Source organism: Carlito syrichta, unplaced genomic scaffold, assembly GCF_000164805.1.
Source record: "Carlito syrichta isolate Samal-C Ts95f unplaced genomic scaffold, Tarsius_syrichta-2.0.1 Scaffold305267, whole genome shotgun sequence".
In the NCBI taxonomy this organism is placed as follows: Eukaryota; Metazoa; Chordata; class Mammalia; order Primates; family Tarsiidae; genus Carlito; species Carlito syrichta.
The window spans coordinates 650,337-667,886 of NW_007249363.1; the positions used below are offsets into that span (position 1 = coordinate 650,337).

General features: G+C 33.1%; 1 protein-coding gene across 1 annotated transcript in view; it reads left to right on the top strand.

Moving 5' to 3' along the window:
* ZNF804B (zinc finger protein 804B) overlaps nt 1-17,550 on the top strand; it is a 614,329-nt gene that overhangs the window by 589,408 nt on the left and 7,371 nt on the right. Inside the window, exon 3 of the mRNA XM_008061461.1 lies at nt 14,256-14,386. Within this exon, the coding sequence (XP_008059652.1) occupies nt 14,256-14,386 (131 nt within the window). The remainder of the gene's footprint in view (nt 1-14,255; nt 14,387-17,550) is intronic.

Here is a 17,550-nt window from a genome sequence, read left to right on the forward strand (position 1 = left end):
GCTTGTGGCATGTTTGGTCCTTGTTAAAGGAGTCACATCAAAGAAAATAGGCTCACATGTATTCCTTTCAGGAATGACAAAGAACTGTTCCTGGTTAGTAGCCCAAACTGTAGCTTTTAACATGCAGGACCTTTTGATAATATTTTAGTTTATTTCACTGTGGTTGTATTGTCATTAGAACATATAAAAGATAACATACATGAAACCAGGCATAGTAGCACATGCCTGTATTCCCAGCAACGTGGGCAGTTGAGGCAGAAGGATGGTTTGAGGCCAACCTGGGCAACATAGCAAGTTCCTATCATATATATATATATATATATATATATATATATGATATAAAAATCAGAGAATAAGAAGAGTCTCATTTTAATGTGGAGAATTCTTCTGAAAAATAATGAAGACTTTCAATGGAATTTAACTATTATAATTTGATTATATTGTTGTTCAAATTGCAACTAACTCTAGATTATTGTTGGTGATCTATAAATGTTTTCCAAATTGTTTGATAAAAACATTTCCAAGCAATGAGCAATATCTCAGAAACTGGATGGACTTTGAGTTCACAAAATGAATCTATTGGAAATGTCTAGGATCCTGCATATACTTTGCTGATTTTCCCTTACTCTTAGGAAGATTAGACATTCTGTTTTCAAGTCACAGTTCTTTTTCTGGTCCCCCATTTGGTGTGGATCAAGTCACTTAACCTTCTGTGTGCTTGTTTCTTCATCTTTAAAATGAGGTTAATAATTTTGACCTTTTGCCTTGGAGTTTTACTCTAAAGTGAAGAAAAACATTAATGCGTAGAAAGTGCCTTGGGATCTATAGATGAAAAGTGCAGAGATGGAAGGAGTTATTCTATTTAAAAGAGAAAAACATAGACACACTTGAGTAAATTCATTTCACATGTGCTTTCTGCTTCAGTGAATTTGAGCGGAGAGTGGTTACTGGAGAAGGCAGATGTTCACGTGCATGTTCAGACTGGGAAGCAATAGTATTCAGAGTATTGCTATTCCAAACGCATAGAGCCTTGCTGACCTGATCAATTTGCTTCTTCATTTATTTATTCACAGCTGAATTCCACTTGCAATGCATATGCCAGGCATTCTTGCTGGTGGATGGTGAAATAAAGATTGCTTAGTTTGTGCTTTTAAAATGAACACAAGAAGAAAATTAAAAATATTTAATAAAAGTGTTTTAATGAATATATCTCTTCAAATTTTATTTTGCTTGTTGCTGAGAGAGAATACACATACTGTGAAAGCTGGAGAGGATATATAAAGAATATCTTTTCTTTCTTTAACTTGACCTCATAATTATTTTATTGTACACAGTTTTAGATCTTGGCAGAGACCATGGCAAATATTCACTTTCCAGAACTATGAAGACCACCTGTGCTGCTATTTCTCTTTTAAGTTCCTTTAAATAAAGAGTACAAGGACATGGACTAGATGTCTAGACAAATTTACTGCCCTATGATCCTGTATTTCTCTCTAGGAAAGACTAAAAATTCAGTTTTTTACCCTCTTTCTTGCTTAAGATTTATTTTAAAGAATATTAATAATCAATAGAAAATTCAAATAAAATTTGCCAAAAAGAGTCCTGATAAGAAGTTATGTTTTACTCCAAAATTTATATCTTTTTCAGCAGTGTCATATAGTCTTAGATTTGTGGAAATTACAAATGTTTTGTTTAAACATATAAATTATTCAAGATAAGAAAGACCCTTTCTTATATAAAATTGACAATAGATAACCTTAAACTCTTGGGCTCAAATTTAAAATGTGGCAAGGCAGAAATATGCTCAGTATGCTTTCTTTTCTTGTCTACCTTATAAAAAAAAGGTATACTCATCAGTCTTGTAAAATTGTTCAGATGAAAACCACTCATTTGACTTTCAATAAGAACATGAGTCAAATACTCCCAGTGGAATCCCATTGCCAGTTGAATCAAGTACTCTTTGCTTACCATTTTTCCTAAGCCATTTCTTACATCTTAAGTGATTATAGTTCATACTTACTGAGCATTTGCTATATGTTAGGAGCTATGCTAAGTGATTTACTTTTCACCACTCAAATAATCTCAAGTACTGTGCAGCATAGTCACTGATACGTTGCCAAGTTACAAATGTATAAACTAAATATAGATATAATTGAGTAGTTTTCCTAAAGTCTCAAAGCAAGTTTGTGACAAAGTATGGGCAGAGACAAAATACACAATTCTGGTGTGCCTGATTTCAGAATGCTTTTCATAACCCCTACTCTGTGTTGTCTCCTGCCCAGCTACTTTTGGAAATACTTCGTTTTATTTTCCTTAGTGTTAAGTGCTACTCTCTGCTTTTATTTTTTTGCCCAGGTAAGTTCAAGCTCTTACTGGCTATAATCTGTTCACTCTGAGTCCCTACTGGTGAGCAAATAATTACTGTGTTAACAATTTTTGAAAACCTGTTTATAAGTTATCATGTATAAGTTCTATTTCTTTATTTATGTTTTGAACATCAAATTATTTTGAAGTTAGTGAGATTTTTCTATTTGAAATATTGATACATCAAAGAAGAGAATAATTAAATATAGCATAATTTTAGCTTTGTGATTATCATATACATTGATTTTTTATCTCATATACATTGATTTTGTAACCAGATATTTTAGCTCTGAGGGCTTTTTTCTTATTGATAGTGAAAGCAGTCTCATCATCTTATTAAATGAGTCACTGCTGAAAAAGCATTTAAGTATAGACATAATTCTAAATCCAAAAAAAAAAGGCTAAAACTTTACTCTCTATATCAGTTATCTAAAGCAATAAGATTCCAAATTGATCATGTAATAGCAGAATTATATCACGTTTAGAAATTAACCAGAGCCTGATCATCACTGATGAAAATAATACACCATACAAGGATAGTTTCTTTGTCTTGGAAAAAGACTAAAATTTGTGAGAGAATTTGCTGAGTTATATTTATTATCTGCACCTTAGGAATTATTTAGAAACAGAGAATGCAAAGCACCTCTGTACAACCATTTTGTGTGTGTGTGTGGTGTATCACAAACAAATATTAAAACGCTTTCTAAACAAAACTAAGCATGTGACTTAACATTAATTTCTGTTGGTCTTATTACTGAGATGTCCATATCAATAAGTCTATACTCTATGTAACAAAGCTGGTTATGGGTAAATGCTAATGAGATTAATATGTGAAGGAGTCTATAAAATGAGAATGAGTTCTCCATAACATTAGAGGGAGCATACTTCAACCTCAGTAGGATTTTAATAAAATTTTTTATCTTTTCAACTTACTAAATTTACTAATATCTCAGAACCTCATCAACCTGGCATTTAATTCACAATGTTACAGAATCTAATCAGAAAATGGCAACCTATTTATTGTGTAAACAAATGTACATATATTCCCTTTATATAATGCATAAAAAGGATAAACAATTTCCAGATGCTATCTCTGATCATATTTGTGAAAGATACCTTTGTATAATTTTAAAAAGAATATGTATGGTAATATATATTTTTCTTATAACTAAAAGGCAAGTCTATAGAGTGGCAGGCTTGATGCAAAGAAGACAGGTGATAAGAATATCTTGTATGTTCTACAATTTTCATACATTGTAAAATATATGAGATATTCTGCAAAATCTAAATTTTGTCAAGCCCATCATAGCTGAAGTTACAATGTAACCTGATGAAATAAAAGGCCGATTGTGGAATGGTATGGAATAATTGCCTACCACAAGGAAATTCTGCACCCTTTTATTTAGTCTTCACTGAATGCGCCCACTCACTCTTTCATTTGCTCTTCACTAAGTGCTCATAACAAGGCTTCTGACCCAAGTAAAAACCGGAAAAAGACCCCTTTGTAGTCAGACAAGAGATGTTTTCCCTAGGTTAACAGTGAAACAACAGAAACAAGGGAAACCCTCCCATATTCTGGACTCCATAAAGTTTAAAGCAAAGGTAATCTGTCGCTTAATGAGGGGCCAGAAAACACTTCCTTTACTTTTGACCCAGCAGAAAGTATAGGGGGAATGTCATCTACAACTGAGGGAGGCTCAGGCATGTAGAGAAAGCCCAATCCCTGAGGCATAGGTGTACAGGAACTAAGAACTAAGGCTGAAATCGTAGAAAAGAAAGGATAGATATAGGTATAGATATAGATATAGATAGATAGATAGAGATATATATCTCTATATCTATATCTATCTATCTATATATCCTTATCCTATATATATATTTTTTTTTAATTTTTTTTTTAATTTAGATTTTGACTGAGAGTGAGATAAGAGGCAATAAGCCACTGTGGAAGGAACAGAAATTCTGTCTGCATTTCAGACCCTGCATACAGAACAAGACAAAAGTCATCTGTTGTCTAAGCTCTGGATTATATATTGACCATAAGACAAAGGCCATCTGGTACTAAGGGGAGAGGTTGAAACATGTTCATTGTGTAAACTCTGCAATAAGTAGGAAGCTAAGGTATGCTTCTGAGAATAGTGCAGAAGAGTTGAGAATGACTTGCTCTGAGATGTAGGTGTAGGCTTGTAACCTGTAGGACTAAATGCAAAGCAAAGAATCTGACTAAGAATTACTGCCAGTGAGGTGTTAACCAGCAATATTCTTTGAGAGGGGATATTAAGTGATAAGAAACACCATGGCAAAACACCTGATTGAGCAACTAGAAGGGAAAGACCTATGATAAAGAAGTGAAGTGTATTCTTCAAAGAGCAGCTGGTAGACTTGAAGATAGAAACTCGGAGTTCTACCAAGTCACCACTGAGCATTATCAGAAAGTTGCTGAAGAGATGGAAGCAAAGTTCAAGCAATACGAGCTTCATCCAGTCTGAGCTTATCTGTAGGCTAAAATTCTCCCAATGTCATTATCAAAACACCCAACAGACTCCTCAGCTGCTCTGCTCTGGGCAACCAGTACAACCATAGCATGCTTGAGAAGGGAGAGTAAAATTAACTTTTAGAGGATGCAAAACTTCTTCAACATTAATTCTAGAGATGGAACATATTTTTCTTTTCTCCTGGTAAGAGAATAACCCATTTTAAAAGAAATCCATTAAAGAGAAACAACAGAGAGCAGATTCAACAGAATCATATCACATTTTAATCAGTAACAGTTTGAAAAGCTGAAGCCAAGATCAGGGATCAGTCATCAAAAGACATTCTTCAGGATTAGTAAACTCCATAAATGATGATTAAAAGAGAAAGGCAGCTCTCTCCATAATATTGTACTTTTATTTAACTTCTAATTATTATAACCTCTTTCTCTTCTAATCAAGCTCTATCATTTTAGTAAATTTACACTCTAGCAAGGATGAGTTAGGGGTGAAAATGGGGGGCTAAGTTAATTGGAATGGAGAGAGAAGAGGTCACAAAAATTGATCTTGAGGCAACAATGCTGTTGTGGAATTTTTAGGCTGTGGAACTTTGGTTTTCTTTCTTTTTATTTTCTTTTCACTATATAAAAGTTATTTCATTTTAACTAATTACAGTAATCATGAAAGTAAGAAGACAAAAAAAGAAAATCTTATGGAATAACATTTATAATTACAAGTGAAATAAGGTACTTTTATTAACATAAAGGCAATCTTAGCTTATACAATCTCTTCTTTATTGTAAATACTGACATCTTCACTTTATTCACTATTGTTAATGAATGTATTTTATAATGAATATTGGCATTGTAAAAACCAAAACTCCTTACATCTTGGGGAACTGAAAACCTGTCACACACAGGGAACTGCACAGAGTACCAAGAGGCAGCTCTCTACCATTGGTGGAGATGACTATATTGAAAAAGATATCTCTCTACACCTTTGTCTAAGTCACAGGTACACAGAGACTGTATATGTTTGAAAACAGACAAATAGAGAAAAAATCCCTCGCAGACACATACTCTGAGCCTCTTACCAGGTGCAACAAAATAACCATATACTTTTGGGATAGAAGAAGAATGCTGAGAGAAGATATTCTGTGGTGATAGGCACACAGGGGCAGCTGAAGTATTAGGGTACAGAACTAATTATAAGGCAGTTTTATATACAAGTGGAGTTTTTGAAGGTTGTGGAGAGTGCACTTAAATAAAACCACAAAGACCAAATGTAGCTCAACTGGAGATTAAGTTTAACCAACTTGAGGCTTAACAGAAAAGAAGTATGTCTGTTTTGGGGTATAAGTTTAATTTACCTAAGTCCCTATTGCTATTCTGTATACAATATTCAGAATTTAATTTTAAAATTGTGTGACATATAGATCAAGAAAATATGATCCATCATCAACAGATATAGTAGGCATTACAAGTAGATCCAGAAATGGCCTAGACTTTAACAAATAAAAAATATGTCAAAGAATTTACTGGAAAAAATGGCAATATACACGAAAATATGAACAACTTTTAAAGCAAAACTATAAAACAGAACCAAACATGCTATAAACTAAAATCATAGTATTTAATATAATAAAGAACTTGAGAAATGTAGGACAAATGTCAAATAATTTAACTCTTGTTCTACTGGAGTACAAGAAGAGTGTATAAAATAGAAAATACTGTTAAAAATATAATGTTTGAAGATTTTCCAAAATCCATGAAAGAAACAAGTCTAAAGTGTCCAGAAGAACAGAAGAATAGATATGATAAAAATCATGGGTACCTAACCATGTATTGTACCCCACATCTTTAAAACAAAAATGATAATTAAAAAATAAAAGAAAGTTGCTATGAACATTCACATACAAATATATTTATATATTACAGTCAAATCCCTGAAAACTAAAGGAGAAAAATCTTGAATTCAACCAATGGAATAAAAAAAGAAACTTAAACACAAAAGAAGAATAATAAGAATGAGAGCAGGAAAAAATGGAAATAATTGATTAATATTTTAAAGTGCGTAAATTTTTAAAAATCTGGAAATAAATATTTTAAAATGTTCCTTATCAAGCAGGTAAAAGAAAGAAATGTACCTGATGAAAAACAGAAAGGGTAAATATGCCACAAAATGTAAAAGTTTCTTTTAATGTAATTTATAATAGATAATTTCTGAGTGTCAAATTAAATAATAGTTTAGAAACAAAGGATTCACCTTCTTCACTTCATGTATATAGAAGTACATTATAATGCAGTAAGACACAATATGTACTAGTTGAAAGTTATTTTAATATTATTTTAAGTGGATCATTAAATAGATTTTTGAACATAAACTGTGGTAAGTTTACTATGCACATTTTAATTTTTAGTGCAAGAGAAATAATTAAATAATTTATAGAAAAATAAAACGGAATTCTACACGTATTTTATTTATTCAAAAGAATGCAGAAAAGGGCAAAAATAGATAAAAGTAGATGCAAAAAACACAGATAGTATTCTTACATACAGGCATAGAAGTAGCTACATTAAATGTAAATAAACACCTCAATTAAGAGGAAAAATTCATCAGAATGAATAAAAACTCAAGATCTAAATAAATGATTTTAAAAAGAAATATACTTTAAAGACACAATCTGGTTTAAGGTAAATGAATACGAAATGATATACCACGCTTACTCTAAGAAGTCGAACAATGATATGCTAGTACTAATATCAAAGTAGACCTCAAAAATGAATATTATCAGATGAAAAATGGGCTATCTTAAAGTTATAAAAAGTTAATTGAGTCAGAGCAACTATAAATCCCTGAAAATGCATGTATCTAATAACAAAACTCCCAAAATACTATAGTAAAACTTGACAGAAACAAGAGAAACTCTATATGAGTAAATCACAAATAATAACTGCAGAATCTTTTATATCTTTTTTTTTCAGTAATTGGTAAAAAAAGTAGGCAAAACATTCTGTAAAAGATTTAAACAAAACTGCTAACCTACAGGTGGACTTATTTCCTCTTTCTGCTCTAGGCCATTTGAGGATATGAAAAAATAGCCATCTGCAAACCAGGAAAAGTATCTTCACAATGCATTTGTAGACACCTTGATCTTAGACTTCTCAGGCTCCAGAACTGTTAGAAACAAGTGTTTTTTGTTTCATACACTCAGTTGATGGTATTCTGTTATAGTAACCTGAATGAATACAGCACTGAAATGACACAATAGCTTTTCTATTTTATTCATTCATTTATTTTAGAGATGAGGTCTTGCTCTGTTGCTCAGACAGAGGTACAGTGATGTGATCATATCTCACTGCAGGCTCAAACTCCTGGGCTAAAGCAGTGCTCCTTCCTCAGTCTTTCAAGTAGCTAGGACTACAAGCATACATCACCAAGCCAAACTATTTTTTTGTTTGTTTTCATGTAGTGACAAGGACTCACCATTTTACCCAGGCTAATCTCAAACTCATGGCCAAAGCATGGGTATTACAAGCATGATCCACCATGCCTAGTCTACAAAAAATACTATAAACCAATTTCACACACACAGACAAGTCCACAACAAATGTTAACTAATATAATTCATCAGTATTTATAAATTATAATGTATAATGGTCAAGCAGCATCTTACCTATGAATGCAAAGTTTAACACAAAGACAACAGACATTACTAACTACATAAAGGGAAAAGAATGACATCATACTTTTCAATAGATATAAAATCTGTTTTTAAAAAACTCTTATATCATGCTTAGTTTTCTTTACTTTCTTACCATCTAATTTTTATCATTAAATAATAAGAATGAAAGATATTGTTCTAGTCTTACCTATCCCACCTCTTTATTTATTATTCAGACTATAAAATAGTAAAACAGTTTTGCTTTTCACCACCTACTTTTTACAATATCATGTTTATGATTTTGTTATTCTTTGTCAATGTGTCAAGTAGCATGTTTTTGTGAAATGTATCTGCCATGAGCTTTTCTCAATAAAAGATGCTTCATTACATGCCCTCAAAGAACATTCTTCTTTCCAAATGTTTTTTTTTAAATTTATTTGTGTGTGTACTTCTTTTTTTTTTTGAAACATATTTTTTATTTTAAAATTGTGGGGTATAGTTAAGGGTTAGGTATACAAATAAGCATCGCTCAGGTGACAATTATGGTATATGTCCTTGATTAACTAAAAGAGTTCTTATTCTTATCCGAACAAAAGAAGAAAAGTAGAAACTTGGACAAATCCAAAATACAAGCTTGGCAAGTTTTGACCTCTGTATTCTTAGAAATCCTCCCTAAGTATCCAATGACAAACAATCCTCTTTGAATCAGATAACCTCACTGTTGAAATGGTCTTTTATAAAAGATATGATGACTTTAGTGTAATCATTTCCATAAGTATGGTATTTGCCATGAGTATGTTATTGCTGTATAGTAGAGGGACATTGAAAACGTCTATTATAATTGTCATTTTTTTCTTTTTCTCCTTGCAGTTTTATCTATTTTTGCTTTGTGTATTTTGAAGCTCTGCTATTATGCTCATATAAATTTATTATTGTATGTTATCTTGATTAATTTGACTCATTATCATGAAGCAACCATCCTTGTTCCATATAACATATCTTTGCTCTAAGATTTACTCCGTCTTATGGTGAAATAGCAAACCAAGCTTTCTTCTGACTAGCGATGATGTGGTATATATTTTTAGATTATTTTCTTTTAACTCATTTTGTCTTGATTTTTAAAGTTTGCTTGTGTAGTCAGCATATTATTGGATTTTATTCTTTTATCCAAATATACTCTTTTAATTCTAGTGTTTAGATCAATTACTTTTTTTTTTTTTTTGAGTTGGAGTCTCACTCTGTCGCCCAGACTGGAGTGCGGTGGCCGCTCCCGGCCACCACAGCCTCGACCTGCTGGGCTCCCGCGATCCTTCCGCCTCAGCCTTCCAAGTAGCCAGAATTACAGGCATGCGCTACCACGCCTGGCTGGTTTTTTGATTTATTGTAGAGATGAGGTCTTACTGCCCAGGCGGGTCTCGAACCCATGGGCTCAGGCAATCCACTCACCACAGCAGATCAATTACTTTTAATTTATTATTCATATGTTAGATTATTACCTTCCTATTTATTTTATTTTTGCTCATCCATTTTATCTTTGTGCTTTTTTTGCTTTTTTTCATGCTGAGTAAATTTAATGATTTCGCTATATTTCCTTTATTGTCCTACTGGCTAAAACACTTTATCACTGTGTGTCTTAGAGTATACGTCTTCAACTTATCACAGACTGTCTTTAATTGCTATTAGATTACTTCATGTAGAGTATAAGAAGCTTTCAACAATACTGTTATTTCTCTTTTCCAGGCTTTATGTTATTTGTGTCATATATTTGAGTTATAGATTTGTCATAAACCTCAAAAAAGCATAGTTAAAGTTTTTGTTTAAGCAGTCTAGATACATTGAAATAATAACAAATATATCTTATGTATTTTTCCTTGTAGTTATCATTTGTTCCATTCATATTTTGGTATAGATATATTTCTAGCAAATGTTGCTGAGATTTTTTTATCATGCATGCCTGCTAGTGATTTCTTTACAGCTTTTATACATCTGAAAACACCTATATGTTACCTTATTTTAAAAAATATATTTTCACTAGGTATAACATTTTGTTCTGACAGGTTTTTATTTTTTAATCCTTGTTTAATACTGTATCCTGTTATTATTTCTTCTGCAGCTAAATGTGATTTTTTTCTTCTCTCTGGAGGCTTTAAAATTTTCACTTTTTTACTGGTTTTAAAAAATTTAATTGTAATGAGTCTTGGTATCATTTTTTCTGTATTTCTTGTGCTTGAGGCTTGTTGGATGATATGTGGGTTTATCGTTTTCAAGAAATATGGGCACTTTTCAATCATTTATTTTCAATTATTCTCCCCCCCATATTCAGATATGTCAGTACCATATTGTCCAAAACATTACTGTATCTTCTCTACTTTTCAAATGTGTAGGATATAGTTATAATTATCTTAATGTCTTTTTCTGCTAATTTTAGCATCTGTGTCAGTTCTGTACCAGTTTTGATTAGTTGATTATTTTTCTCATTTTAACTATAATTTCCTGCTTCTTTGCATGCTTGACAATTTTGATTTGTTGCTAAATATTGCTAATTTTTTCCTGTCACTTTTCTGGCTACTTTTTATATCTATACATATCCTAGTGTTTGGGTCTGTGATTCAACTAAGTTACTTGGAATCAGTTTTATACTTTTTTCCCTTGCTTTTTTGATTAGTTAGGCAAGCCCAAAGTAGTGTTCAATCTATGGTTAAATTAGTCTCTACTGAAGTAAGACTTTCCTGAATTCTCTACTCAATGTTGCATGAGTTTTTCCAGTTTTGCTAGTGAGTACAGGCACTGTTCCTAGCCTTATATGAATGCTAGGCACTGTTTTATTTTATTTTATTTTATTTTTAATTTTGAATATGTGTGTTACAATTCAGGGTTAGGTATACAAATGCTTTTTCAAAAAAATCTCTTTCAGGTGATCCTTTTTTTAAAATTAGTTTTCTTACACAGATGCATTGATCAGTACACTGAAAACTTCAGGCATATCTCTGTTTTTTGTTTTGTTTTGCTTTGTTTTCTTTATTTAGACTTGAGCATTCAGCACTAGCTCAACCAAATCTGTGGTTAGATGTCTTTGAATAAAATAATCTTCTTTCAAGTTTCTGTATTCCTTAAAAATGTTTTAATTTAGCCGAGCTCGGTGGCTCAGCCTGTAATCCCAGCACTTTGGGAGGCTGAGGTGAGTGAATTGCCTGAGCCTGAGAGTTCAAGACCTGCCTGGGCAACTTGGCTAGACCGCATCTCTACAATAAGTCAAAAATTAACCAGGCGTGGTAGCGCACACCTGTAGTTCTAGCTACTTGGAATGCTGAGGCGGAAGGATCACCGAAGCCCAGCAGGTCGAGAATGCAGTGGCCGGGAGCAGCCACTGCACTCCAGTCTGGGTAACAGAGTGAGACTACAACTCCAAAAAAAAAAAAAAAAAGTTTTAATTTTGCTGACTCCCTCAGTGCAAACAATCTCTTAACTATTCCTGTATGTTTCCATAGCATGTTGGGTGTACCCTTATTAAGAAACTCAGCACTATTTTGTAGAAGGATCTATTTACTGTCTCCATTGAAGGGAAAATAATTGACTTGTACATTGCTGTACCCCACATTAAGAATAGTGGGGATTAACATAGCAGAAATTAGCAGTATTTGCTGTTGGAAAAGCAAGACAGAATTCTCAATCATTTTTATAACTCAAAAATAAAAGTACAGTCCCAGAATCTGGAACACTAATAAAAGAAAAGATGTATTCCAAATTTTCAAACAAGATTCCAAAAATGAGTCAAGTATCAGTTATTTTGAGTAAATAAAAATTGCATAAGTTTTATGGGCTGGTAATACCAAATATTAAATAAATACAGTATCAAATACTTTATATTCAGTACTGAGAGTAAGCTAAAAACAAAACCCTCCTCTCTTTTCCAAAATAGCTATCTTCTGTCTTTGACAGTCGAACTGCATTTTTGTGTGTTCTTAAATTGTGAAAGACCATTTTCAAAAGGTCTTTGTTTGTAAAACAAGCCTGATCTCTAAGAGTTTGGTTATTAAGCATATGGGGTCTGTGGAAGTGTGAGTAGAATAGTATGTAGAAATGAGGATTTTATAAGTTTTTTTTCTATCTTCTGACAAAGGCTATCTACCCTTTAGTACTCAGACCTTCTGCTGTTTATAAGCGCGAGACAACTATAGATACTTTTTCTGATAATACATTGGGCATAATTTTATTTCCTGGAATTTTCTATTTTGTATAAGGATCTGAGGTACTTGTGAAAAATGGAATTGAGTTTGAGTCCACTGTTCTCTATACAGCTGTTTCTAGTTTTGTGACTTTCTTGTTCTTTGTGCTCAGAATATTCTCTTTGAAAGGCATTCTGCTTCCTTTTTTAGATATCTGACTTAGACTCAATTATCTGGACAACCTCTCCCATGAGCATGGTTCCTTTCATGAATGAACCTAATGACCATTAAAGGTTTTGGTCCTTGCTCTATGGGTGAGCAATAGTGTGCTACCATATTGTTACCTCACCTGCTAGCTATATAGTTTTGTTTTGCTTTCCATATTGGGAAACACCTATTATAGTTGATTTGAAAAATTGAAATAAACAGATATATATTTTAGACTATTTAAAATAATTTTGTGTAAGTTAGGAGAGGCTAAACTTCAAATACAATCCCAATTCAGGATTAAGCACCACACTTCAAAATGTTCATTTGACTGTGACTCTTTCTCAATTTGTTCAATATCATTAGGTGTTCTTAGTGGCAGATTCTAGCAAACAGATCTAATTTGCATGTAAGTCAATTATTTTTAGAGAAAGGATTAATTGAAATAAGTGGTAGGTTAATTTAAATCAAGCAAGGCAAAGTCTCTATTCTATGTTTAAATCCCTGACCCAATTTTGTCTTTCTGAATGCAATACAGAAATCAGCATTTGATAAAGCTCTCCACTCAAAAATTAAATTAAAAATTGCATCTGGCCCAGGCTCAGCCTATAATTCCAGCACTTTAGGAGGCCAAGGCGAGTGGATTTCCTGAGCTTTGGGGTTCGGGGCCAACCCTGGGCAAATTGGCGAGACCTCATCTCTACAATAAATAAAAAATTAGCTGGGCGTGATAGTGCATGCCTGTAGTTCTGGCTACTTGTAAGGTTGAGATGGATGGATCGCTGGAGCCCAGTAGGTCGACACTGGGGTGGCCGTGAGTATGCCACTGCACTCCAGCCTGGGCGACTGAGTGAGACTCCAATTCGAAAAAAAAAAAAAGAAAATTGCATTTGGAGCTTTGAACTAAATCTTCAACAGTAACAGATGTTTTTAACTGAAACAGGCTCAATTCTACCCAGTGTACTTAAAAGCATCAGTTTTACAACAGGGGCTAGTGGGTAGAGGAACATGCATCACATAACCTTCTCTCCCTTTATACTCCTTCATATCTTACACATATTTTCCCATTTGTGTTTGCACAGGCACACTGATAACTGCAGTTGTGTAGCCAGAGTGATCCCTGTAAGGACTGGGGTGCAGCTTTGCAGCATATTTCTTCAGTGACTGTGACAAGCTTGGGAAAATAACCTAGTTGACAACTACATTAATCTACTGAATTTATCTTGGAGCAGGGAATAGCATCGATGGAGAAGATACTTTTACTCTCCTTGTTCAGAAAGACACCTTTGCACTCAGGATAATGTTTAATAAGGAGCCTTGTACATGAAAAAGATTATATTATTTATTTATAGTATCTTTTCTGTTCTTCTTATTTTTCCACAGAGACTGAAAGAATTAAAGCAACGGGAATTTGCTCGAAATGTAGCTTCTAAGTCATGGAAAGATGAAAAGAAACAAGAAAAAGCACTTAAACGACTCCATCAGCTGGCTGAGTTAAGGCAGCAATCTGAATGGTAAGAAATACAGGTGTCTGGAATAGTTGAAAACTCTTCTCCATTAGAGAGATGTCAAAGATACATCCGCTTGGTCCATTGTAACAATATGAACAAACAATAATTAACTAACAGATATATCTGAAGGCAAATATTCCTAATAGTTAAAACTTCCTAAGTTAATGACTTTTGGCATCTGATGTATTTTCTATCCAATATTGTTAGTTTAATGTACTCCATAATGAAATGATCCAAGAATGATTCTGATATGCTATCATTTATTCTATCCTGTTGACTGAAATGGACTCATATCGTTTTCTAATATTTTTAACAATAATTTTAAAACTATCAATAACAATTCATCTTTTGGGAGGAAATAAATCTTCTCTACACATCTGAATCTAGATTAAATGACATTTTTATTGTCTGACTGTCAAACAAGTAATTAATGCAGTTAAATTTACCTCACTGAGAGTGTCATTTAAATTGATAATTATAATATAACAAGCATTACACTAACCATTCTTGTAGCTGAAAAAGAGCATTTTTATAAAAGCTGGGAACCACTGAATTTTCCGAAGTTGTTACCTGGAATGCAATTAAATTTGCAAATTAGGATTTGTATTCATATGAATCATAATGTAAGACACTAATATAGTTAATTAACGTAGTTGACACAACCTAGTGGATTGTGAAATTTATAACTCTGTCAGAACTTAAACCCCTGTTGTTTAAGTGGAAAACAATTAACAATAGACAAGTATGAGTGGCTCAATTATATTACCACAAAATATTAGACTTAAAATGTTATTTTAAGAAAATATATATATTTTTAGGATTAATTATGAGTAAAAACACAGTTGGTTTTCAACTTGCATGTATTTATGTATTTGTAACTCTTAGAATAATCTAATTATAAAAATATATAAATGATAAATATATTAAAATGAGTGAAAATTTAGTATTAAGCCGGGCTCAGTGGCTCAGTCTGTAATCCTGCACCTTTGGGAGGCTGAGGTGAGTGGATTGCCTGAGCCCATGGGTTCAAGACCCACCTGGGCAGCAAGACCTCATCTCTACAATAAATCTAAAAATCAGCTGGGCGTGGTAGCGCATGCCTGTAAATCCAGTTACTTGGAAGGCTGAGACGGAAGGATTGCCGGAGCCCAGTAGGTCGAGGCTGCGATGGCCGGGAGCGGCCACTGCACTCCAGTCTGGGCGACTGAGTGAGACTCCAACTCAAAAAAAAAAAAAAAAAAATTTAGTATTTAAAAAATTAAGGTACAACATGTAGCCGGAGGTGAGATTAGTATAAGAATGTATGCTCTGGGATCCCATCAGTCCCAGCACTGAATACTGAGTTTTGTACAGTTTATACAATGAGGAACTTGCAATATATTATTCAAATACATTGTCAATAAGAACACAGGCGGTCCTTGACAAAACAGGACTTAAGAGGAAAAGTTCTATGGTTGTTAGAATAGTATGCAGGGAAAATTCTAGGGAAGATGCCAATTTCTGAGTGACTAAAGATGAGATACAATGAGTCAGATTACAATCGATGGGGCCAGCCCCACTATAGAAATACATCTGCAGATAAGTTCCATAGGACCATAACAGCAAATCTGAGTAGTCTTGAAAAATATAATTGTGTGTGTTTTCTTATTATGAAAGTTGTCACACTTCTACATTCCTTCTCTCCTGTTCTCTATTTTCATTTGGGAGAAATAACAATGAATCAGAATTGCCTTGATGATGATGGTGGTGATGGTTAGATGGTGCTTTTGCCTAGAACTTCTAAGTTTGTCATAGTTACTCCTTGAGGGTTTTCTAAGTTAAAGGATTCACTTTATAAAGTTTTAGCTGTTCCCTCTGGAAACCTTATTTACTAAACAAAAACAAACCTAACCACATTTAGGCTTATGTTATTTATAAAGTAGGTAAGTTCCTTAAGTTGCATTGCAGTCACATTTTTAAGAAAAAAAGACAAGTGCTCAACTTTCTAGATATGGAGTTTGAAACTAGAAAAAATATTATTTTCTACTTCTCACCACCTGCTCTTGAGTCAGATACTCTCTCTGCTTGAACAGTCTCATGACTGAAGGGAAGTCATATAATAGTATTATTGAATATTTCTATTTTGACAGCTGAATTGACAAAAATACTCAATGATCTATTACAGAAACAAAGAACAGAGTACCACATGTTTTCACTTATAAGTGGACCCTGAACATTTACCACAATATTATGAGAAAGGGATTGGCAGTAGCAGGATATTGCCAGGGGACAGGAGGAACACAACATCAATAAGGGTACCTGATCTCAAACCAGACAAAGTAGGGACCAAAGAGAAGCCCAAATTTTACCTGTACCATGTGCACTTATATACCTAATCGTGAGTTATACCCCACATCTTTAAAATAAAATATATTAAAACAAACAAGCAAACAAAACATCCTTAAAGAATCCTCAAAAGCCTATTAATAAAGAAGAGATGGCTTTGAGCATCTTCCAGAAAAAAAAAAAATTAAAATTAAAAAATTTTTAGTATCCCTCTCCTGGACAACCTTTTTTTTGTTCTTTATCCTTATAAGAGCATCTTATTAGGATGATCAGTAACAAGATTCTTCTGTAACCCTGTGAGAGAGGAGAGATAATTTATATAGTAAAAATATTTGAATCAGATTCAAAAAAAGTGATGACAGAAAACTCGTAATGGTTCTTACAAAGGGTAATCAACTTTGACTGTCTCTTGGGTAGTTGTACCCAACTGGTCCTTCAGCAAGACCAGTTATGTTATCAGGCAATAGTCACTTCCTGTACATCAACTTCTCACATGTATAGGCACAGTACATGATATGAGAATTTTTCCAAAATTTAAGAATTTTGGGTCTATTGATTTTGAGAATATTAAGTTTTAAATATAAGAACTAGATAATGCAAGAGTTTAAGAAATGGCAATGTTTAAATAAATCATGTTTTCATGTTTTATTTTCTGTTTGGGATGTATAATTTTTTTGGCATAGGAGATCATTAAGTTGTGCATTTGTTAAGTTACAGTGTATTAGAATTTTTTGAGAACTATTTTATTTTATTTTATTTTATTTTATTTTATTTTATTTTATTTTATTTTTTGAGTTGGAGTCTCACTCGGTCTCCCAGACTGGAGTGCAGTGGCCGCTCCC